Source organism: Eulemur rufifrons, chromosome 14, assembly GCF_041146395.1.
Source record: "Eulemur rufifrons isolate Redbay chromosome 14, OSU_ERuf_1, whole genome shotgun sequence".
Taxonomy (NCBI): domain Eukaryota; kingdom Metazoa; phylum Chordata; class Mammalia; order Primates; family Lemuridae; genus Eulemur; species Eulemur rufifrons.
The window spans coordinates 10,553,655-10,577,103 of record NC_090996.1 but is presented as its reverse complement, the minus strand read 5'-3'; the positions used below and the strand labels follow the sequence as shown (position 1 = coordinate 10,577,103).

The window sequence follows — 23,449 nt, the reverse complement described above, 5'->3', positions numbered from 1 at the left end:
GTCCCAGACTACCTTTGCCCTTTTGCAGTAGTTGCCACCCCTGCCTCCAGGTCTCCTGTCTTCAGCCCAGGCTCCGTTCCAGATTCTTGAACCTGGGAGGTAATAGGGTGACTCTACCCTACCTGAGTTAGCTGTCACTGTGTGCCCTGCATTTGGTTCTAGGTTCCACAGTTTGAAAGACCAGCATGGTAAAAGAACAGTGATCGGGTTGGCAAAGAGTTTCAAAACCACCTCACGTGTGCAATAAAGTGTTTAGCTTGATAAAGAAAAAACGGAACATGGTCTGTGCCCTCAAACATCTGGCCCTGTCCTGTTAGAAGAGGGATTCGATTTGTTCTGCGTGATTCCAGTAAGTAGAACTGAATCCTTTCAGCAAATAGTATCAGGCTGTGTGTTGGGTGTTAATAATAAAGGACAGATGTGGCAATGGCAGGTGACCTCTCCAGAGAGGGCAGAACAGAAAAAGGGTGTGTGATGGGTGGAGCCACACCTAACCCTGGGAGTCTGACTTTACACCAGAGAGATCAGAAATAATACTGTAGCTAAGAGTTTTGAAGATTAAAAATCCCTTACTATTTGCAAGTTTTTTCTTTACAAAGCTAGTTTTCTCTCACATGTTATAATTTAATCTTTCTCCCATGCTTTAAAGTTGTCAGAGCAGGTATTACTATGCTCATTTTCCAGATACCCAAATCTCCAAAGGCTCACTAGCAACAGAGCTCTGGCTCTAAGACATAGTGTTGTGACAAAGATTCTTTGCTTGGCCAAACTTTAGTCAGGTTTCTGAATCTTCTGCTAGACCCGTCTGTGCACTTCCTTGTAAAATCCAGTTTAAGCAAAGAACCCTGCTAAGTTAGTGTAGCAAGAACTCACCATCCTCAATATCTGATTACCTTTGATGACCCAAAATAAGTTACTGCGGCAGAGATCTCAATTGATGGAGGTTTATTAAGCCAAAGTTTGAGGACACACCTGAGAAAAACACAGGCCACAGATGGATCTGTGACTTTTTCCAAAACAGGATTTGGGAACTTAGTTTTTAAAGGGGATAGGACATACAGGAAGAAAAAAGGAGAAGTGGGGTGTGGGCAGTGATACAAATGGTTACATTCTTGTGACATCTAGGAAATCTATATTTTACATAACATAAAGGGAATGTTAGAAGAGAAAAAGGGAATGAAGGAAGCATCAGTTATGTAGATGTTCCGAGGTAGGTGGAAGAATGTTTGACCCTGTCTTGTCTCTGTTCTGCACGTGGGAAGATAATCTTGGACTCAATCAACGTTATTTGTGTGGAATTAAACATCTTAGTTTAATGGAGCTAGACGTAGCCTACAGACCCAAAGTTACAATTTTCATGTCTTTGCTTATGGGAAGCCAGCAAGGAATTTTCTTATAATCTGTGGGAACAGTCCTTGTAGGTGCCTGAGGCCTTTTACCTTTCCATGGGGATCTTGCTGATGCTAATAACAGCTGTTCACGTGAAAGGAAGAGGGTGTTGCATGACTCAGTCTCCAGGTTTGACCTTTCCTTTTGCATAAGGAATTGTGGGGTGGGGGAGGTCCTGAGATTTTTATTTTCCTTTACATCCTTGAGATCTCATCTGGTTCCTCATCCTCCACCATCCGCTAGGTAATGTCTCATCACCCTAGCCTGCCTTTGGCAAGAATCCTGTTAGCTTGGTTTAACCAGAATGTTTCCTCTTGGTAATTTTCCATCCATTGACCCCCCCCCCCACTCTCCTCCTGGGTCATAAATTCCCAGTTGCCCATGTTATATTCAGGGTTGAACCCAATCTCTCTCCACTACAAGACTCCATTGCGGTGGTTCCTCTGTCTATCATGATGATCCTGAATAAAGTCTTCCTTACTGTGCTTTAACAAGTATTGTTGAATAATGTTTTCTCTTTAACAGTTGTTAAAGAAACCACTCCACTTTTATTGTCTTTTCCATTCATTTTCTTTAGCAAATGTCTTTGCAGCTTTCCAACATGCCATACATGTGGACTCCTTCCAAGAAGAAAAAGGAAGTGTTGAGTTGTAACAGCCCAGCCATGCCGTAAGAGAAATCAAGGTTTGATCACCCTCTACTGGCCAAGCATGCTGATGGCAGCAAAAATAAGTGATGAGTGAGCAAGGAGGATCCAAAAAACCACCTTTTTAAGAGAGAACCATGGCCACCCTGCTGGAAATGGAGGGAGACAGCCAGCGCGATGGTACACACTGGTAGCTTTTCCCTTCTGGATTTCTGCTACAAAGGGCACCGCAATCCTTTTTCTTTTGTCAAGCCAAATAATCTTCCAAGACAAAAGAGGACAGAGTATAGCTGGGTGTGGTGGCGTGCACCTGTAGTCCCAGCTACTCAGGAGTCTGACGTGAGAGGATCCCTTGAGCCCAGGAGTCCAGCCTGGGCAACATAGAAAGACCCTGTCTCTCTTTAAAAAAAAAAAAAAGGTGAGAACAGTACTGTAGAGAAAGTAAAGTGGGAGAGTCCAGAGGACATAATGAGTTCATGTCTCCAGGCCCACACATTTTACATTTCAAGATTCAGAAGCAACTTCTAGGCATGATCGTGGAACTGCTGTAGGCGACCTTTAGGACAATCATACTGGACAGTTTTCAAACCTTTTGAAGGGCTGGCAAGAACAACTAGATGTATTTTGTGGAGGAAAATGACTAGTGTCAGTGAATTATTGACTAGAGTCAATTGAAATTATGGGAAAGGAGATTTTGCTTTAATTTCAATAACTTTTTAGTAATTCAAACTCTCTAAAAGGAAGGAACTATCTTCTGAAGTAAGCTGATGTGCCCAGTAATAGATGGGGGTTTTCCTTATCACTATAGTAAATACTTAAAGGAGATGTGTGAAGGGAATGTGAATGGTAAACAAATGTAAAAATGTTGGCGGGTCAGGGAGAAACTAATAGGGATATGGGGCAAGCTGTGGGAAGGAGACACTGAAGGTCATCCAGTCCATCAATTCACTGTGCAAAACTCCCGACTTCCCCATCCTCTGTGCTCTCCCATTCTCCAAAACAGCATGAGATAATGCAGGAAGCATCACTTTTGAGAAACTCTAATAGAGAAGTTTCCCTTTTATTGAACTTTTCCATCAGTTCCATTCATTGGTCTCATCCTACCTCCTGGGATCTCATAAGACAAACTCCTTTTTCAAATGACACTTCAAACATATTTGAAAACTAACATTGTTTGTCCTTCATTCTCCCCTTGTCTTCTCTTCTAAGCTGAGGAAAAATTCTCCAGGTTCTCTTAGGTCGAATGGCATGGTGTTCACCAAATTTGCTTACTTCTGGATGGCCGTTGGCTTGTGAAAGCTCCCCTTAACGTGTGGCACCCAGAAGGAACCCACCTTGGATGTCTGACCAGTGCAGAAAGACTGACCTCATTAAAAGCATGTCAGTGCTGGGCACGGTGGCTCACACTGGTAATCCCAGCACTTTGGGAGGCCCAGGCTGGAGGATCACTTGAGCTCAGGAGTTCGAGACCAGCCTGAGCAAGAGCAAGACCCCTTCTCTACCAAAAATAGAAAAATTAGCTAGGCGCAGTCCCTGGCAACTGTAGTTCCAGCTATTCCACTACTCTGGAGGCTGAGGCAGGAAGATAGCTTGAGCCCAGGAGTTGGAGGTTGCAGTGAGCTATGATGGCACCACTGCACTCCAGCCAGGGCAACAGAACAAGACTCTGTCTCAAAAATACATATATCTATCTTAGGAAAATGATAATTTTGTCTGAGGTTTGCTTCAAAATAATCTAGTGGGAAGTGCATGAGGGAATGGATGAAAAGCTTGACATTTGGTAACTGTTGAAGCTGGCCACTGGGTATAAGGAGATTCATTATGTCATTTTTTCTACTTTTGTATCTTTCAAAATAAACTTTTTAAAAATGATCCTAGAATACATCAGGGGAAAATGATGTCAAGTATGTATAAATTTATGGTGCATTTAGACAGAGAATTCCGTGTGCAGGCATGATGCTGTCCCTCAACACGTTTGAGTTTTGCAGGACCAGACCCTTGGTAAAAACCGGGGGCAAGGTCCCAAACTGTTCACCGTGGGGAACGACCCAGCTCCTCTCAGTCGCGTCTCAGCGGCCAGCAAAGGCCCGAGACACCGAGATGCCTAGAGGACCTGCCCACTTCCTAGAGGGGCTACCACGGCCCCACAAAGCCCTCCGCGGGGCGGGGCTATGACGCGCTTCCGGTCCCGCCGGCCCGCGGTGCGTGGTGCGTGCTCCCGGCGCCTGGAGCGGCTCTGACTCACGGTGAGCTTGCTGGTACCTGGTTAGCGTGGCGGACGGAAAAGGGAGCCTTGGCCCGAAGGTTTGGGGAGAAAGGAGTGGGCTTCGCAGCTGTGGCCTCCGGGGACGCCCCTAGACCGGTCCTAGGAGGGCTGTGGGGAGGAGCCCCCCCACCACCCGTCCCCACCCAGCCCCAGCTAGCGGAGGCGCCGGCTCCCCGGAAAGCCTTTTCCTTCACCCTGGGCTTTTAACAAATGATACCTTGTTTCTTTCGCGTTCTAGAGTTTTTCTGTGCGTTCCCTAAGACGAGCCGTCTGTCAGTCTGACCGCGGCTGCTTTTTTCCCTCTTTGAACTGGAGGCTAATTGATGGGAACACGCCCCAGGAATTGGGAACCTCATTAGAGATCTTGGGTAGTGTCCAATCTAAGGGAGGGACTAGTCCCCTGCGGCTTTGTTAGTGTTAGAAAGCATACATATAACAGAGCTCTGGTCAAGCTTGAAAACACATTTTTAGAGAACCATTTATAAATAGAGTGTTAAGAGAAACGTGATTTGGTGGGCGAGGTACTTGGAAACCCACCAGTTGAACTGTGCAAGACACTTGTTTTCAAGTACTGAAGGCTACTATGGAGAAAGTGAGTATTGGTCTAGGACCAAACTAGGATCTTTCAAGTGATGCACAATTTGGTTCAGCTTAAAAACGACCTTGTAACAATTAGAACCGTCCAACAGAAGAATTCTGTGCCTGGAGAATTATCTATTCTGCCTGCCTAGGAGTTTTTAGTGACAAGATTGAGATGTATTAAAGGTATTCCAGCACTAGTTGGTAAGTTCTGTTCAGTTGTTAGAATCTGTGATAATTGGATTTTATGTATGCCTTTTCTTCTTCCAGAAGGGTTTTGGGCAGTTTTATAAGGGCATGTAAGCTTTGGGAAATTGGCATAAAGGAGGGGGGAAAAACTGGGAACAGAACAAAGGCCTGCTATTGATCATGAACTTTTGTTTGATGGGCCTCTTGAGCTAAACATTTTAGATAGCTTTTTCAAAGTAATTCACTGTCTTTGAAGACAATGTGAGTTCTTTTTGAAAGCTCTGTTTTTCTATCGAAAAATTCAGAAGCCTAGACCTGGAGAGCATCCCTTAACAAACCTTTAGACAAAAATGTGAAATTGCTGGCTTCAGGGGGAAAAAGAAATGGGAAGATATCAGATGCATTATCAGATTTTTTTTAATCTTGTGAATTTGACACATGGAATCATTTCATTGTAGCCTTAATTTGCCTTTCGGTTCTTATAACTAAAGTTTAGCATCTTTTCATGGATTAGTTGCTAAACTGAGACTTGAAGGACAAATAGAAGCCTGCCACAAGTATTGGGTATTGATGCGGCATAGAGAATGAGAAGGGGAATGAATGGGGAGGCAGAGGCCGGATTGTGACTTTGCGTGGAAAGATACTAAAGAGTTTTAAGCAGCTGAGTAATATGAGCAAATCTGTATTTTAAACCTCTGCAAATAGCCTTTGAGCCTGTGGTGATAAAATTGCCAAACTGGAAAGTAGCCTGTCTGATTTCAAAGGAAGATATTATCAGAATGTTGCCAACTAGTTAAAAGCCAGAGGTATTTGGTCAAATTTAAAAATAGGCTTTATGTTACATTTAAAATCTGCTGGAAACTATTTAATTAGGCCAATGTTTTGACAATTGTTGGAAAAGAATCAGAAATTAACTATTGTTGCTCCTAGAGACAAGGCAAGCACCTGTTTTTTAATTTTTTAAATAATCAGAAAAGGGCTTCACAACTTTTTAAATGTCCAATTAACTATAAGAATCTGCTTTAAAATCATAGATGTTGCTGAAGTTAACAGCTATATTTCTCTTTACTGCCCTTCCATAATGGAACAGCATTAACCAAAGCTGCTTTTTCCCCCCAATGCCCTATAATTTTTTAATTTAAATAAACATTTTATTTTAGAATAGTTTTAGATTTATAGAAAACCACAAATATAATACAAGGAGTTCCCATATACCTCTCTCCCAGTTTCTCTTACTGTTATCATCTTACATTTACTGTGTTCGTTTGTCACAACTAAGGAACCAATATTTGTACATTGCAATTAACCAAGCTCCACAGTATATTTGGATTTCACTAGTTTTTTTCTAATGTGCTTTTTCTGTACCGGGATACCACATTGCATTAGTCTTCATGTCTATTTAGTGTCCTATAGTCAGTAACAATTTTGTAGTCTTTCCTTGTTTTTGATGACCTTGACAGTTTTGAGGGGTACTGGTCAGATATTTTGTAGAAGTTCCCTCAATTTGGGTTTATCTGACGTTTTTTCTTGGTTAGACTGGGGCGTATGGGTTTTGGAAAGGAAAACAGAGAGGTGAAGTGCCCATCATATGTTGGGGAACGTGCTGTCAACATGACTTATCACTGAGGATGTTAACCTTGATTACGTGGCTGAGGTAGTGTTTGCCAAGATCCTTCACTCTAGCTACTTTCCTGCCACTCTTTCCGTGTGCTACTCTTTGAAAGTAAGTCACTAAGTGCAGTCCACGCTCAAGAGTTGGGGAGTTAAGCTCCACCTCCTTGTGCAGGGAGTATCTACATAAATTATTTAGAATTCTTTGTTGCAGGAGATTTGTCTCTTCTCCCCTCTTCATTTATTCTGTCACTTTTTTTATATCAGTATGGACTCATGGATATTTATTTTATACTTTGGGTTATAATCCAGAACTATATTAAGTTATTTTGTTGTTCAAATTATTACAGTTGTGGCCACTGAGAGCTTTTTTCTTCTTTTTAAGTTTGGCTTCTGTGTCCCTTTGACATACCCCCATCACTTTGTTTTCTGAAAACTTTCTGGCACTATATGCTTTGGGCCCATCTTGTATATTCCCCAACCAAGAATCAGCCATTTCTCTATTTCCTCGTTCTGTTTATTGCAGAACGATATTTAGAAACCAAGATCTGGGAGCTGGGTGTGCTCATTGCTACTGAGATGTCTTTGCTTCTAGGCCTTCACAGCAGACAGAGCTAGGAAATAAATGTATGTGTACTAACTCATATATGCACACTTACCTAATCTGTATCCATCTGTACCTACATAAAGCTAAATATTAGTTTATACTACCATATTTTTATTAAATGTTTAACTCAAATTTGTAATATTGGTATCAATATTAAATTTGTATTGATGATATTATTTTTAATACCTGTTTTCACGATTTTTACTACTTAAGAGTAGCCCCCAGAGACCTATGTACGTTCTTTCCACTAATATTTGAGCACCTGCAAAGTACCAGGTGTATTCTAGACATTTGGAATATAGCAGTGAACAAAACAGTCCCTACCCTCTGGAGTTGATATTCAAAAGAGTTTTTTAAAAAGTAAAAGCATAGTGTGTATATATAGTATATCGTATGATGATAAGTGATATGGAGAAAGAGTAGAGAAGGGGGCTCAGGAGTTCTAGGATGAGGGAGGACAGTGTACAGTTTAAAACAGGTGACCAGGGATGCCTCAGCGGACGGTAACTTCTGAGTACAGACCTGAAGGAGGTGAGGGAGTGAGGCATCTGAAGTCTGGAGGAGGAGAGTCAGGTAGAGGGAGCAGCAAGTGCAGAGGCTGTGAGGTGGGAGTGTGCCCCCCATGTTCAAAGCACGGTGTGGCTGAGGTGGATTGAGCAGGACGGGGAGAAGTACAAGATGAGGTCAGAGGTGATGGGGCTGAGATCGTGTAAGGCCCTGTTGGCCATTGTGTTGACTTTGGCTTTTCCTCTGTGAGACAAGAAGGCCTGAAGGGTGTGAGCAGAGGAATGATGTGGCCTGACGGGGTTTTTTTGGTTTTTTATTTGTTTGGGTTTTTTTTGAGGAGGAGTCTTGTTCTGTCACCCAGCTGGAGTGCAATGACTTCATCATAGCTCACTGCAACCTCAAACTCCTAGGCACAAGTGATCTTCCTTTCTGAGCCTCCCAAGTAGCTGGAACTGCAAGCGTGCACCACCCCACCCAGCTAATTTTTTATTTTTTGTAGAGATGGAGTCTCTCTATGTTGCCCAGGCTGGTCTCCAATTCCAGACCTCAAGGGATCCTCCTGCCTTGGCTTCTCTAATTGCTGGGCTTATAGGTGTGAGCCACCATACCCCCCCTGACTTGTATTTTGACAGGCTCACTCTGGCTGCTGTGTTGTGAACAGACTGAGGGAAGCAGCTGGGCTATTACAGTGCCTTCAGGGCAGAGATGATGGACTGGGACAGTAGCGTGGGAGGTAGTGAGAAGTGGTTGAACTCTGAGTATGTTCTGGACGTAGAGCTAACAAGATTTGCATGTGGTTTGTACGTAGAATATGAAAGAGGAGTCAAGGATGGCTCCAGGTTTTTTGGTCTAAGTAAATAAAACAGTGAAGTTGCCATTAACTGAGATGAGCAGCATTGGGGGAAAGATGGGAAATTCCATTTTGGACATGTTAAACTGGAGACACCTATTGGATGTCAGGTGACAAAGTCAAGTGGGTGTTGGTTGTGTGAGTCTGGAGTTCTGAAGGAAGGGAGGTCCAGGTTGGAGATGCGGGTTGAGCAGTTGTGAGTATACAGATGGTCAGTAAAGCCACACAACTGGATGAAATTACCAGGGAGAGCAAGTACAATGAGGAGTAAGGGGCCCAAGCACCCAGCCCGCTACTCAGTTGTAGTCTTGCTGCACTGAATTCGTTTGAATTGTGTGCACTGCACAACTGATGTGCTAGGATAATTGCTTAGCTAGTGAGCTAGCCCAGCCAACTGTCCAGAGGCAACATCTAGGGAAACTTTTTCTTCTGTAATTGGGACTACTTACATATTTTGCAGAGGCACTTGTGCTAGTTTTAGTGGCATATGTGAATTCGGATTCACCAAGTTCTTGGAATATATCCCATGTGAATGTTATCTTGCTATATGATGCTTCTTGTTTGATGCCGCTGGGTGCTATGTAATTCCTAGTGTCTTGCTAAGTGTCCCAGGCTGGTTTCACAGAAGCCGAGTGGCCCAGACAGGTTTCTTTCTTTTTTCTCTTTTGTGCAGATTCAAAGGAACCAAACAGGTTTCTTTACTGTTCTTGGGGTGTCCTCCTCTGGATAGAGAGTACAGTTTTTTAACAGTTATGTAAAGTTAATGTACCACTCAGGAGGTCTACTTTTAAATATTTCTGAAGAATGCTCCCCAGCACTGCTACCTCTGTTATTTTTCTTGTTTTAGCCTTTGGTGATCGTGCCTTTATTTTAGAAGATTAGATGGCACCGATCCTCCCCTGGTTCAGTTTTCAAGTGGTGCTGAACTTGGACCCTCCGGGAGCATACTGGGTACAGATTTATTTGACCAAAGAATCCTTTATTCAAATGATTGGTTTTAATTCCTTTCAACACATTTTGGAAGATGCTTCTGTATGTATTTTTTTTTTCCTATGCCTTACAGTTTCCCTCTTCATGCTGTGGGTTGCTTCCTGATGTTTATGTTAATAATTCTCCTGACCATTCCACCAGCATTAATTCCATAAATATGAACCTTCTCTACACAGTGTTATCAGTAAAACTCTTTTGTTTGTCAAAAGACTACTTATGATCCCTTTTAAGATTTTATGATTGGCCGGGCGCAGTGGCTCATGTCTGTAATCCTAGCACTCTGGGAGGCCAAGGTGGGCGGATTGTTTGAGCTCAGGAGTTCAAGACCAGCAAGACCCCGTCTCTACTAAAAATAGAAAGAAATTATATGGACAGCTAAAAATATATATAGAAAAAATTAGCTGGGCATGGTGGCACATGATTGTAGTCCCAGCTACTTGGGAGGCTGAGGCAGGAGGATTGCTTGAGCCCAGGAGTTTGAGGTTGCTGTGAGCTAGGCTGACGCCATAGCACTCTAGCCAGGGTGACAGAGTGGGACTCTGCCTAAAGAAAAAAAAAAAGTTTTTATGATTTTCTGATTACTAAAGTAGTAGTAATACCCATTCTTTAAAAAAACAAAATTTGGAAATCTAAAAAAGAATGAAGAATATTGAAATCATCTGTAATTCCATAACCCAGCATTATTGCTGTTTATTAAGTTTTGGTCTTTTTCCTTTGTTATATGTGTACTATGTATGGATGTATGACTTTTGATATTTTAAGTGCTGTCAAGCCAGATCCATGGAGATTGTTGTGTTCAAAATTAGCATATTTGGGTTTTTTAATGCTCTAGATTTTTTTTTTTTTGCCCCTTTGAGGCAAGGTCTTGCTATGTTGCCCAGGCTGTTCTGAAACTCCTGAGCTCAAGTAATCCTCCCACCTTGGCCTCCCAAGTATCTGGGACTACTACAGGCATGTGCCACCACACCCAGCTAATTTTCTAATTTTTTATAGAGAAAGGGTCTCACTATGTTGCTCAGGCTGGTCTTGAACTCCTGGCCTCAAATGATCCTGCAGGCTTGGCCTCCCAAAGTGCTGGGATTACAAGTGTGAGCCCGGCCTCCCACATAGATTTTTATGTTTCTCTTTATTGGGACTACTGGGGTTTTCCTGCTCTAGAGGATCCAAATCCAGCATGGGATACCTATGTGACATGAAAAGGCTTAAAATTTGAAAACACGCTCAGGAAAGCCAGTCACAGGTGTGTAAGGCTCATTAATTTATGTATTTTTCTTTCAAAATATATTTAATGAGTCTCCAGTAATGACAGACTGACTCTGTCATCTGCTTGCTAATTGGTTTTCCATCTGCCCCACCAGCTTGAGAGCTGCATGAAGGTGGGAGTGGGTCTGTCTCATTCTTCACTGCAGCCCTGACAGCAAGCACGGGCCAGGTGTTCAATAAAGGTTGAATGAATGAACTTCACTTTTTTGGCAAATGAAGAAAATAGAAATAATTATATTTACTACACATGTTTCAGTATTCTAATGTATCATCTGACCAAAAGATTTAGAATATTTAAAATTTAAAAGATATACTTTTAAACATTTTTTGTTTGAATCTTTTTTTTTTTTTTGAAGTAGGATTTCGCTGTTGCCCAGGCTAGAGTGCAGTGGCATTATCATAGCTCACTGAAACCTCAAACTCCTGGGCTCAAGCAATCCTCCTAGCTCAGCCTCTTGAGTAGCTAGGACTACAGGTGTGCACCACCACGCCCAGCTAACTTTTTAAAAATTTTTTTGTAGACAGGATCTCAGGATGTTGTTCAGGCTGGTCTTAAACTCCTGGCCTCAGGCAGTAGTCCCACCTTGCACTCCCAAAGTGCTAGGATTACAAGCTTGAGCTCCCAGTCATGTTTGTATCATTTATTATGATTTAATTTTTTTCCCTTAATTTCTTCTCAGCAAAACATATCTTATTGAAATAAATAGCTCTATGAGAGTATATGCTGCTTTAGTCTAATCTCTGTGTATTCCACCTGCCTTTTTGTAAAAAACTAAAGGAACTTTAAAAACATCAGGATGCTCTACTTAAAATTGGCCAAGTGAAGCTCAAAATCACATCACTAATTATAGTCAATTATTTTTAAAGAGACTAGTAAATTCCACCATTGCGACATGATACCTGGTCCTACTGACAAGCTCAGTCATTTGAATAGTAAATTTTTAATGTTCAAGCTAAATATCTTAGGTTTAAACAGATGATGTTTGGCCAATAGATAACTTGTTGAAATCTCAGAAACTAGGACATCTGTAGTTGTGAGATTCTACAAGTTTTTGAGCAGAATTAATTTAATTTTAAAATTGTGCCACACTGCACTTTTTAGGAGAGAGGGAACAGTAAAATCAAAGTAGGATATCCTGCACAGATTCCAGGAAGATTCGACAAGTCACTTTTATATGGTAGTTTTATGGTGGCCATAATTTTCACAATTTCTTATGCTCAAGGTAAGGCCACAAAGACCAAAAAACCACACTCTTCTTTTTGATAATTTTTTGGTAACCTTATTTTCTTAGGTTAAACGTGTGGCCCTAAAGAACCAGAAACCCAAAGGAACTAATATTCCTGCTCCACAGAGTCCCGTCTTTAGTGAGACTGTTTCTGGAGTTTCTATGATGACCAAGGTACTGGGCATGGGCACCGTCTTGGGCCCGAGGCCTCCACGGGAGCAGGTGGGGCCAGTGATTGTGAAAGTCGAGGAGGAGGAGAAAGGGAAGTGCCTTCCTAGCCTGGAGATGTTCCGCCAGCGCTTTAGGCAGTTTGGGTACCATGACACTCCAGGGCCCCGGGAGGCCCTGAGCCAACTCCGCGTGCTGTGCTGTGAGTGGCTGAGGCCTGAGATCCACACCAAGGAGCAGATCCTGGAGCTGCTGGTGCTGGAGCAGTTCCTGACCATCCTGCCCCAGGAGCTCCAGGCCTGGGTGCAGGAGCACTGCCCGGAGAGCGCTGAAGAGGCTGTCACTCTCCTCGAAGATCTGGAGCGGGAACTGGATGAACCAGGACACCAGGTAGGCAGGGGGAGACCTTTTTTATTCTAGGAGATTGGAAGCATGACATTCTAGGCAGGACCAAGAGTTTTTCCATACAGTAAGATTAACTGAATGGAAGTTTCTACTGAGTTAGACCATGTTTCCTCCTATTTTTCTTCTATCATCCTAAACTAGGCTTTAGCCTTGGGAATTAAATGGGATGGATGTTTTTCTTTTGTCTTTCCTAGGAGTTCTACATAACTGTCCTGAGATTTTTGTTCTAGTTCTTTAAGTGAGCTGTGCACAAACCCAGCCATTCCTAATTGTTTCTAGGTCTCAGCTCCTCCAAGTGAACAGAAACAGGCGTGGGAGAAGATGCCATCTTCAGGAACAACGAAGAAGTCCCTGGGCAGTGTGCAGCCACAGCCCGCAGAGACTAGTCAGAAATACGAATCTTGGGGGCCCCTGTACATCCAAGAGACTGGTGAGGAGCAGGACTTCACTCAAGATCCAACAAAGATTCAAGGTAAGGACCATCTGTCAGGCTCCTGTTCAGTGCCCCAGGCCTTCAAGGTTGAAGAAGCAGAATAATTCATAATTCCTGGCTGTGAGGTGATTCCTGGATTGACATGACTTGTAGGGCTGACTAGGTGGAAGTCGTTCCCTTTCCTCCCCCAGGTACAGCTGTCTCAGCCAGGGTCCTAGCATGGGAACGAATCACTCCTAAAGGGTTGGTTGAAGTGAGTTTAGTAAAGGAACTGTTTATTGAAGTGTAGATAGGTTGACTGAACCAGTAGGGATAATGCTTCACCAGACAACCATGAACAGCTGTTACTGCCCATGACCTGTTACCAGACCTGATGAGAGCTGCAGCCCTAGGGGGAGGGATCACTTGATAGCTGCTATGGCGGTAGGCCCTGCCACTGGGCGAGGAGAGAACAGAGGGAATGAATACCCCAGCTTCACCCTCCTCCTGCCCATAGATCAAACCCAACTGACAGCCAGAGGGCAGGAGAAATGAGGCAGTGCCGGCTCTTCGAAGCAGCTTTCTGGGGCACAGAGCGGGGCTGAGAATGGATCTGGGGAGGGCAAATGGAAAATAATCGGCAGCCTCCTTATTGAAGCTATGGAAAGAGGGGAAGCAGTTTTTCAGAAGTCAAAGGTGTATCAGGGTGGCTGTACTCCCCGGCTCTAATCTCCACAAATCGTAGTGTACAGAACAGTCTCAGATGCCATAAACGATTATCCATCCCCGTGTGTTATTTTGCACTAACAGTTTCTACTCTTACATACCTTCATTTACCTGGTGGATTATAACTAAATTGTTAAAACAAAGTTTATGTTTAATTTTATGTTTGTAAAAATAAAGGTACATTATTCCAAATCTTAATAGTTTCAAACCAGGATTTAAGTGTACTTGGTATAAGCCACTATTTATGTGTATGGTGTGATTTCATGAGGAGGTCCATGGCCCTCAGAAATCTCTCCTCGTCACACACGTACTGTGTCCCAAACATGTGAAATTCCATCTTGGAAACAAAGTTTTGAGCCTTATTAAAAAGCATTCTCTGGGAAAAGTGAAAAATCAAACCGTTTGCTAAAGTCTTCGTGTTTTATGGTTAATACCAGTCCTTCTCTCCAGATAGTTGGGGCCTCCCTGGAGTTGCCAGAGTAATTAAAGATAAAAATAGTCAAAGATATAGCTGGTCAGTTTTATTTTCCATTTCTCTTGGCATAACCACTTTGCAGTACTACGCAAAGAAGCTAGTAGAAAAGGATTATCAGAGCTATTAATGGGCTTGGGTTTTAGTATCCAGATTGAGGGGACAAGAGACAAAGTTCTTAGGCCCTCCTAAGGAAAGGTGAGTTGACACTGAAAGCTTTGCATAAAATCTTAAAATATTACACCCTCAGATGGACTAGACCAAAAAGATGAGTGTGCTAGCACAGGGATACAATAAAGAAGTTTATCAGTCTGCCTGAGCTCTGAGTGGAAATAGAAGCATACCTTGGGCATTTACCTCAGTGAGGTTTGGGGTCTGACTCTGTATAACTTGTGTGGTCCAGAAATCTCCAAGCCAAGAAATTAACACACAGACATTGGCCCTGGGTGCCTGGCAGAAACAAATGTGAAGTCACAGACTATGTTAGTGAATTCTAGAATATTCCAGGCCATACATGAATCACCAGGGGTAGATGGGGGAGGTAGGGAATGAAGCCTTTCTAGAGAATAAAAACTATAAAATGCCCAACGAGAGTAAAAGTCAGGAGACACAACAAAAGGACAGTGAACCCCTGAATAATCTGCAATAATAGACATCAGTGAAAAGACTTTATAAAATAAGTTGGTTTAAAATAATTTAAGACATAAAATAAATGATTGAGAGCTTTAAAAAAAAAGTGTTTAAAAAAAAAAAAAACAGGCAGTTTTGATAAGAATGAAATAGAGCTTTTAAAAGGGAAAACTATAGTCATTGCAGTTGAGAGCACAATGGGTGTTTTAAACAATTGAAGAGATGTTTAAAGAACCAGAAGAGAGACGTGAAGAAGTTATCTGAAATGCTGCTTAAAAAGATTAAGGTGGAAGGCATCAGAGGTTGGGCAGGGTTTTTTTTAAGACGAGAATGCAATATACGTTTAATAGCAGTTTCAGAGGAGAATAGGATGAGTCAGGGAGAGACTGTATTCAAAAGGAGAAGATGGCTGAGAATTGTCCACAAGTGATGAAAGACAGACATCCTCAGATTCAGGAAACAATGAATCCCAAGTGAGATAAATAAGACAAAATATAGATACATCAGTAAACCTGCAGAATGTCAAAATTTATAGAATGTCTTAAAAGTAACCAAAATATAAAAGACAGATTGCCTACCTCCCCCCCAAGGGAATGCTCATTAGACTGATAGCAAACTTCTGGACAGTAACAGTACAGGCTGGAAGATAAGGAGATGGTCCTGGTAAATTCTTTTCAATCTTGCCTCATTAGGCTATATTAAGTTACATCTTTCCCACACATGTAGCCCATGGCTCTGCAGTACCTTGCAGGGAAGTCTGTGCATGTAACCAGGTGATGGCTCTTCGTGGAGCATGAAAGGCCTTTAGCTGCTGTGGCCCTGGTCACCAGCAGACAGGGAGAAGGGGATGAAACTGGAAGCAGCTGGTGTTCACTGTTGGCAGAGGAGGGAAGTAGAATGTTGGGTGGAAAGAGAGAGACTGTCAAGGCAGTGCGTCGGGAAAGGAAGAAAGGGCTTAGAAGGAAGGTACTTGCTGAATGAGGCTTCGGTACCCTCAGAGGGATGGTGGTTCTCGAAGGGAGCCCATTTTTCAAAGTGAATTTCTCTTAACTCCCCTTTTCTGTGCGTGTGGGTGGCTGGATGGATTTTGAGGAGGTGGAACTGCCTAGTGAGATGTTCTAAGGAGCCAAACTGGTTCCAGCTAATTCCAACAGTAAGTGTCACTTTATAACTAAATTACAAGACATAGTCAGTTGAATGGTGAGAGTTAAACCCTCACAGGGGCAAAGTGCTTTCATCCCAGCTGATAAGGATCTGGGGCTGGAATGATATAAATGGCTAAATGTCCTCTTTGATTGCATTTCTGTCCGGCTGCTGTGAGAGTATGGGTTTTGTGAGTTTGTCACTCAGCCGCCTCTCCCTTAATTGTCTTGCCATCTTCTTTAATCAACTCTGGCCCGTCAGCAATCATTCTTACTTGTTTCTTTTTGTCCTCTGCATTTGCAATTCATTTCCTGGCAGAAAAAGCTATGTACTCACCATACCGTAACAGCTTCCAGCCAGGGGGCTTGTGTGTAAGTGGTGGTGTAAACTAGATTTGATGATGATTTCCTTGTATGGATGTGATATTGCGACCTCTTGTAAAAGTATATTTAGTCATCCTTCAGAGTCCATCATTGTCATCTGATGATCCTTTTTCCCTGGTAACAGTTTCCTCCTCAGAACGGGAAACAACTGACATATCCTTACTCTACTTAACTGTTTCAGATTGTAAGACAGATACCCAGAATGAGGAATCAACCAATGAGCAGAAAGGTTCTGAAGAAGAATCTTGTGCAGATGGACTCAAAAGAGATATCGTTCCCGTGATTATTGCCAATAAATGTGAGGCCAGGTTAGAAAGGCAGCGTGTAAACCTTGAAAAGGAAAGAGGAACAAAAACACCCCTTCAAGACACCGGCTCCAAGAAAGGTACAGAATCAGTTACTACTAAACCTACCCCAGGAGAGAGACGTTACATATGTGCTGAGTGTGGAAAAGCCTTTAGCAATAGCTCAAATCTTACCAAACACCGGAGAACACACACTGGGGAGAAACCATACGTATGCACCAAGTGTGGGAAAGCTTTCAGCCACAGCTCAAACCTCACCCTTCATTACAGAACACACTTGGTGGACCGGCCCTATGACTGTAAGTGTGGGAAAGCCTTCGGGCAGAGCTCAGACCTCCTTAAACATCAGAGGATGCATACTGAAGAGGCACCCTATCAGTGCAAAGATTGCGGAAAGGCTTTCAGTGGTAAGGGCAGCCTCATTCGGCACTACCGAATCCACACTGGGGAGAAGCCGTATCAGTGTAACGAGTGTGGGAAGAGCTTCAGTCAGCACGCAGGTCTTAGTTCACATCAGAGACTCCACACCGGAGAGAAGCCGTATAAATGTAAGGAGTGTGGGAAGGCCTTCAACCACAGCTCAAATTTTAATAAACATCATAGAATCCATACTGGGGAAAAGCCTTACTGGTGTAATCATTGTGGGAAAACCTTCTGCAGCAAGTCAAATCTTTCCAAACATCAGAGGGTCCACACTGGAGAGGGAGAAGCACCGTAACTGTGAAGCGTGCTCTTCTGTTGTTTTGGTTTTTTTAAACTTCAGAATGTGAGTGCCAGGGACCAGCCCTGTTATGATAGATTTTGCTTCACTCAACATCAAGGAATGTTTGAGGAGTGAGAGCTCCACAGTGACATGGTAGACAGGACGTCCTCAGATGGTGTCAGTGGGTTCCACACTTGCCAGCTGGCTGGGGCAGAGTCCCCGCCCACCCCACGATTAGGATCCCAGGAGACCCTGCCGGCATTGCTTTTTGAATAAACTGATGTGTAACCCATATAATTAAGTAATTACGGAAGAAACATTAAAACTGTTGAACTGCTTTAACATATATCCAAGAATTATAATTTGTAAAGAATTGAGCCACATTGGACACAATTTAATTGGATTCAGAATAAACTTACAACATCTTGTAATGCCTCAGGGCTGTTATTATGACAAATGATGCATTGGTTATTGAACACTATTATAGATAAAACTATTCCTACTGGTTTAGCTTTTAGAAAATTTGGATTTGGGGCAAATAGAGCTTTTGGTACTTGTGAATGTGTATGTTGGGAAGTTGAGATAAGTCTGTGCATGTTGGCCTACGTTGCATTTTTTTTCCTGCATTACTGAGTACATTTTCATTACTGGTAACATTTTGTGAACCTCACGTGCATTTTGGTGGTATATATTCTGTCTGTGCCAAAGTATGAAAATCAGAAGCCTCCTTCTGAAACTGCAGAAGTGATATACAATAGGATTACCTTAAATCCAGACTGTCTTTTCCCTCTTACTGCAGTCTATTTGACCTCCTAAGTTACTTTTCTCTGTACCTTATACTGTCTTTTGGCTAGAAACTCTAGTTACCTAGAAACTCAACTACTTCACTCCTTCCTTCCATCACTTGCTTAGCTTCATATTATGACAGTTTTTTCCACCTCTGATCAGTAGTCACTGAAATATCCTTTTGCGTAGTGCTGCAGCCTGCCATGCCAGGATTAGGAACAAGAAAGTTTCTTGTCTAGTACCAGTTCTGATCTCTGGAAACTGTCCTGTATGCCATCCTGGGATTAGATTAGGCTCCAGGTGATAAGTCTTCATGTACTAGCCAAGTATACCATGGGGAGAGGAGGGCATTGCCGAAAAAGAGTCAGTGGTTCTTGAAAACTAAAATTTTCTTACTGTTGCAGTAACTTGCTGGAGATCCGGGTGTCCTGCCAGCACCCGAAACTCAGTATGTTTAATGGTGACCTGTCCTGTTTGTATATTAACCACAATGAAACCCACGAGAATTACTAATTAGGCAGCAGCTAATTATCTATCTGCAGTGCCCCTGCTGGAGCTGCTCCAGGTGGCCAGAGGAGGGAAATGAAGAGCCCGGCTAAGCCTGAAGCTGCCTCTCATCCTCCAACTTTGGTGAGAGGTGAATGGGTCCCAGATCTGTACTGCTGTCGTCTTCCCAGACACCTTGTTATTGAGGACACTCAGAAGAAGGTACTTTCTGATGGCACTGATATAAGAGACAAAGATGTACACGCTGTGTCAGCTCCTGTGGGTTCGTTCGTAAGCTAAGGTCTTCCTCGGGTCTCCAAACTCAGCCTTACTCCTCGCAGGCCCCTTGTCCGGGCTGCTGTTTGCTGCAACACAGAAGTCCATGAGACCTTTGCCTCAAGCCATTCCTCCCTCCATACAAAGTTGCTGCCAAATACACTGCTTGATTGCTGTAAAGAGAATTATAAGAATTTTATTTTTCTGACATTAAAAGTTACTTAATAAAGACTTGCTTCTATTAAAAAAAACATACATATCTATGTATACTGCTTGAAGCTCTGCCTACTGGATTTCCCCTCACACTGGCCTTTAGGGCCACTCTGAGTGAGGCCATAGTGAAACAATGCCCTTTTGGTTCCCTCTGTGAAACAGACCCTGGCTGTTTCTTCTTCCATTAACTGGTCAAAGGGAGCCTCCATGAATCCAGAAGAGTGGGCAGAAGACGAGGGTCAGCACAGCAAAGATAGGTGCAGGGCAGTCAGCTTCCTGCTTATGTCGCTGCCTATTTATGCCTGATCCCAATTGTGACATTTCCTTTGTGTAACAGATTGTTGCTGAATCCACCCAATCTCATGACTAGGACCTAGTAATACGCAGCTTACGATCAGCAGCTCCAGTTCATAGTCACTTGATGCCTCAGTAGCATCCCAGGAGATGCTTTTCAAGCTGTGAACTGTTTGCTGCAGAAGCATGGCTTTGCTCTTGTATTCTATTGCCAGGCTCCCAGTGGGGCTTATCAGAACTCTGCACAACAGTTTTAGCTACCACATTTAGCTAACACCATTGTGTCTGCCAGGTCATGTGGTATTTGGGCCATACATGAAAATGGCAGCCCTCCAATTCCCCCAGTAAATGGATTGGAAAGGCATTCCTAAATGTGGTATATGTTGCCTCCAAAATCCAAGGAGGCGCACCAAACACTCCCTCTTGGTAGTGAGTACAAGATGGAATAATTTGTTTCTTACCTTGGAATTCCCCAGCATGCCTCAGGTATTTAGACACTGAAGAACTTCACTGATCTAGAAAGCCCTTGAATCTGTAGGGTTTATCTCCCAACCCCTGTATGCATGTATTTTCCTGAGGGATCCAAAAACCCTTGCCACTTCCCATTCACCAGGTCTGATCATTATGATGTCATTACCAGAAAGATGTTCTGTGGAATGTCCAGAAAACCAGGTTCCCTGTATGGAATAGCAGGAGGGCTGACGCAGCCCTGGGTTGAGAGCGAATGTATTCTGTAGTCGTTCCTGTTTGTGGACTGCTTTTGATCCTCAACATTGATGGAGATTAGAAAGAATGTTTTCACAGATTAGTAGATGTATACCAAGAGCCAGAGGCCATGTTGGCCTGTCCCAGTGAAGAGCGCACCCTGCACAGCACTTGTGATTAAGTTTATGGCAAACAACCATCATCAGACACAATTCATCTGTTTTTTACAGGAGCCATACAGAAGAACTGAGTCTTTTCCGTCTTTGAGGGCAGCAGTAATCCAGTTCCATGCAGGATGTGGTATTGTTTCTGATTTATCATGTTGGATGGCTGGGGAAGGGCAAGGATGTCCAGGTGTTTCTACTTGGCCCATCTTCCCACAACCCCCCAGGTTAGGTAACCAGTGTGCTAGCCATCTGTCCCCCTGCTACACACATCCATCCCAGTCCTCTCAGGAACATGGCCATAGGGTGGATCTCTGTACCCACTGGGCCTGCTGAGATGGATTTGGGCCGGGACTCCATTTATCATCTGGCCTCTATTTAGAGGGCAGTGATGCGGTTTTAGATCTGTGTCATCTTAGACCCTGTATCCAACAGCTCGAAAAGGTCTGAGTATTCCCTTTCCTTAGCATACTATAGGGAACAGCCACAGGTCCTTTGGGGGGAATATTTACTGCATATACTTGTGGTAGAATTGGAAGGTTCTTCAAAGAAATCCAACCTCCTCTTCAATTGATGGATTCTGGATTCTGAGGACTGACTCAGATGTGGAAAGTGGGAGAAGGATTGCAGTTTCCCATGGTATGGGCTGATTTCAGCCTCATCAGCTCTTGAGGGGGTTGTCTGTTAACACAAGGCATCATCCTGTTGGTTGTCCATCTTTCCTAGGGACACCAAGGGTTCTTAGCCATTGCCACAGATCCCTGCGGGTCAAGACACCCTAGTTACTGTCCTTGACCTTTGTTGCCCATCACAGTAATTATGTCCACTTTACCTCTGGCAACTAAATGCCACCACCTGGCCTCTGCAAATCAGCATCCTCGTTGACACCAGGGCACCTGGTTCCATGGCAGAATCTCCTACTAATCACACAGAGACAGCCACCACTGAACAACACCAGTGCTCCCCTGATGAGTGCACCCTTTTTGTTTTAGTGAAGGGTTCTTTGGGTTCTCTGGGGTAACACAGTCAGCTGTTGGGTTCTCAAGTCTCATGTAATAAGTTCATTTTCACACACACTGAGCCTGCTGACCCCTTTCTCAGTACTCTGCTAAGTCGTTCCAGCTTCTCTGCCTCATTTACTATAGGCCACCATTCCTGCCCATCATTACATCCACTCCTGTAATGAGCCATCCTAGAAGTGTATTAGGACTGTATTAGTTTCCTGTTGTTGCTGTAGCAAATTGCCACAAACTTGGTGGTTTACGACAACACAACTTTATTATCTTACAGTTCTATAGATCAGAATTTTGACATTGTCTCACTGTGCTAAAATCAAGGTGGCAGCAGGGCTGTGTTCCTTTGTGGAGGCTCTTAGGGACAATCTGTGTCCTTGACTTTTCTAGCTTCTAGGTGCCACCCACACCCCTTGGTTCATAGTCCCTTCCTCCATATTCAAGGCCAGCAATGTGCATCTCTTCTGTAGTCACATTTAATCTCTGACCCTCTTCTACTTTTAAGGACCCTTTTGATTATATTGGGGTCGTCTGGATAATCTTCCAATCTTGAGGTCAGTTGATTAGCAACTTTAATCCCATCTGCAGCCTTATTCACAGGTTCGGGGTTTAGGATGTAGCCATCTCTGGGAGCCATTATTCTGCCTACCACAGACTGTCCAGATGTATTTGCCAGGACATTAAATCCTGAAGCATGGAAGCATGACCGCCTGTCAGTATGCGCCCCCCCCCATATCCCAGCTCTATATTCAGCACACCGGCACCAGTCCCCTCCCTCCCAGTCCAGAACCTCTAGATCCATTCCCAGATGTGTTCCTTTGGTTCCTGCCAATAATTTTAGCCATATTCTGCAACACTTTCAGTGAGTAAGCCATTTTTTTCTTACAGCACTGACTTTTCTCACTGAGGCTGTGCTAAAACCAATCCCAGTTATTATTTTGTACAAATTCTGGGAGGTGGGGACAGATTTTTTGAGGAGGGCAAGGGTTATCTTGAAAGGCATCTGCCCAGGTGAGATCTCTGCTGTCAGAGGCTACTCTCCTCTAACAAGGAGGAAGGAATGCTTTTGCCAAGCCAGAGAGTTCAGGGGAACTGGAGCATTAAATTATTTGTTATTTATCCAAAACTCAAATTTAACCGGATGTCCTGTATTTTTATTTGCTAACTCTGGCAACACTAACGAAAGGTCGGGGCAGAACAAGATGGCCTGAGTAGAAGTGAAGAAATACAAGAGGATGATACTAATAATAAAGACATTAAATACTGGCCTGGCATGGTAGCTCATGCCTGTAATCTTAGCACTTTGGGAGGCCGAGGTGGGAAGACTGCTTGAGCTTAGGAGTTCAGGACCAGCCTGAGCAAGAGCAAGACCCCGTCTCTACAAAAAATAGAAAAATTAGCCAGGCACGGTGGCATGCACCTGTAGTCCCAGCTACTCAGGAGGCTGAGATAGGAGGATCACTTGAGCCCAAAACTTGGAAGCAACCAAGATGTCCTTCGGTAGGTGGATGGATAAACAAACTGTAGTACATCCAGATAGATTATTATTCAACACTAAAAAGAAATGAGCTATCAAGCCATGAGAAGACATAGAAGAAACAAATGCATTTTACTATGTGAAAGAAGCCAATCTGAAACTACTGCATACTGTATGACCTCAACTACATGGCATTCTGGAAAAGGCAAGACTGTGGAGATGGTAAAAAGATCAGTGGTTGCCAGGGACTAGCCAGAAGGGAGGAGTAAACAGGCAGAGCACAGAGGAATTTTAGGGCAGTGGAACTATTCTGTATAGTACCATAATGGTGGATCCATGTCATTATAAATTTGTCCAAACCTATAGAATATACAACAGCGAGGGTGAACTCTAATGTAAACTGTGGACTTTGGGTGATAATGAGGAATCAGTGTCGGCCCATCAGTTCAAACAAATGGATCACTCTGTTGGGGGATGTTGACAATGGGGGAGGCTGTGCACGTGTGGGGACGGAATGTCTATGAGAACCCTCTGTACCTTCTGCTCAACATTGCTGTGAACTTAA

General features: G+C 43.3%; 1 protein-coding gene across 6 annotated transcripts; it reads left to right on the top strand.

Moving 5' to 3' along the window:
• The first annotated feature begins 4,232 nt into the window (after positions 1–4,232).
• Positions 4,233–23,449, top strand: ZSCAN21 (zinc finger and SCAN domain containing 21). Of its 6 annotated transcripts, none has more exons than XM_069486479.1 (5): positions 4,437–4,893; positions 12,190–12,681; positions 12,976–13,168; positions 16,644–16,847; positions 18,799–23,449. In XM_069486479.1, exons 1-5 carry the CDS (start codon positions 4,885–4,887, stop codon positions 18,840–18,842), a joined length of 942 nt encoding a protein of 313 aa, XP_069342580.1. In that variant the 5' UTR covers positions 4,437–4,884; the 3' UTR covers positions 18,843–23,449. The 6 variants fall into 6 exon arrangements, with proteins under 6 accessions (XP_069342575.1, XP_069342580.1, XP_069342579.1 ...); XM_069486478.1 differs by adding an exon at positions 4,978–5,084 and having other exon boundaries at positions 16,644–18,849; XM_069486474.1 differs by lacking the exon at positions 4,437–4,893 and adding an exon at positions 4,233–4,281 and having other exon boundaries at positions 16,644–18,849.

What these genes read in the sequence shown, in the direction of transcription:
- ZSCAN21 (XM_069486473.1), top strand. An exon ending in TGGATGAACCAGGACACCAG is followed by an intron (nt 12,682 to 12,975) that starts GTAGGCAGGGGG and finishes AATTGTTTCTAG; the next exon opens with GTCTCAGCTCCTCCAAGTGA. An exon ending in AGATCCAACAAAGATTCAAG is followed by an intron (nt 13,169 to 16,643) that starts GTAAGGACCATC and finishes TAACTGTTTCAG; the next exon opens with ATTGTAAGACAGATACCCAG.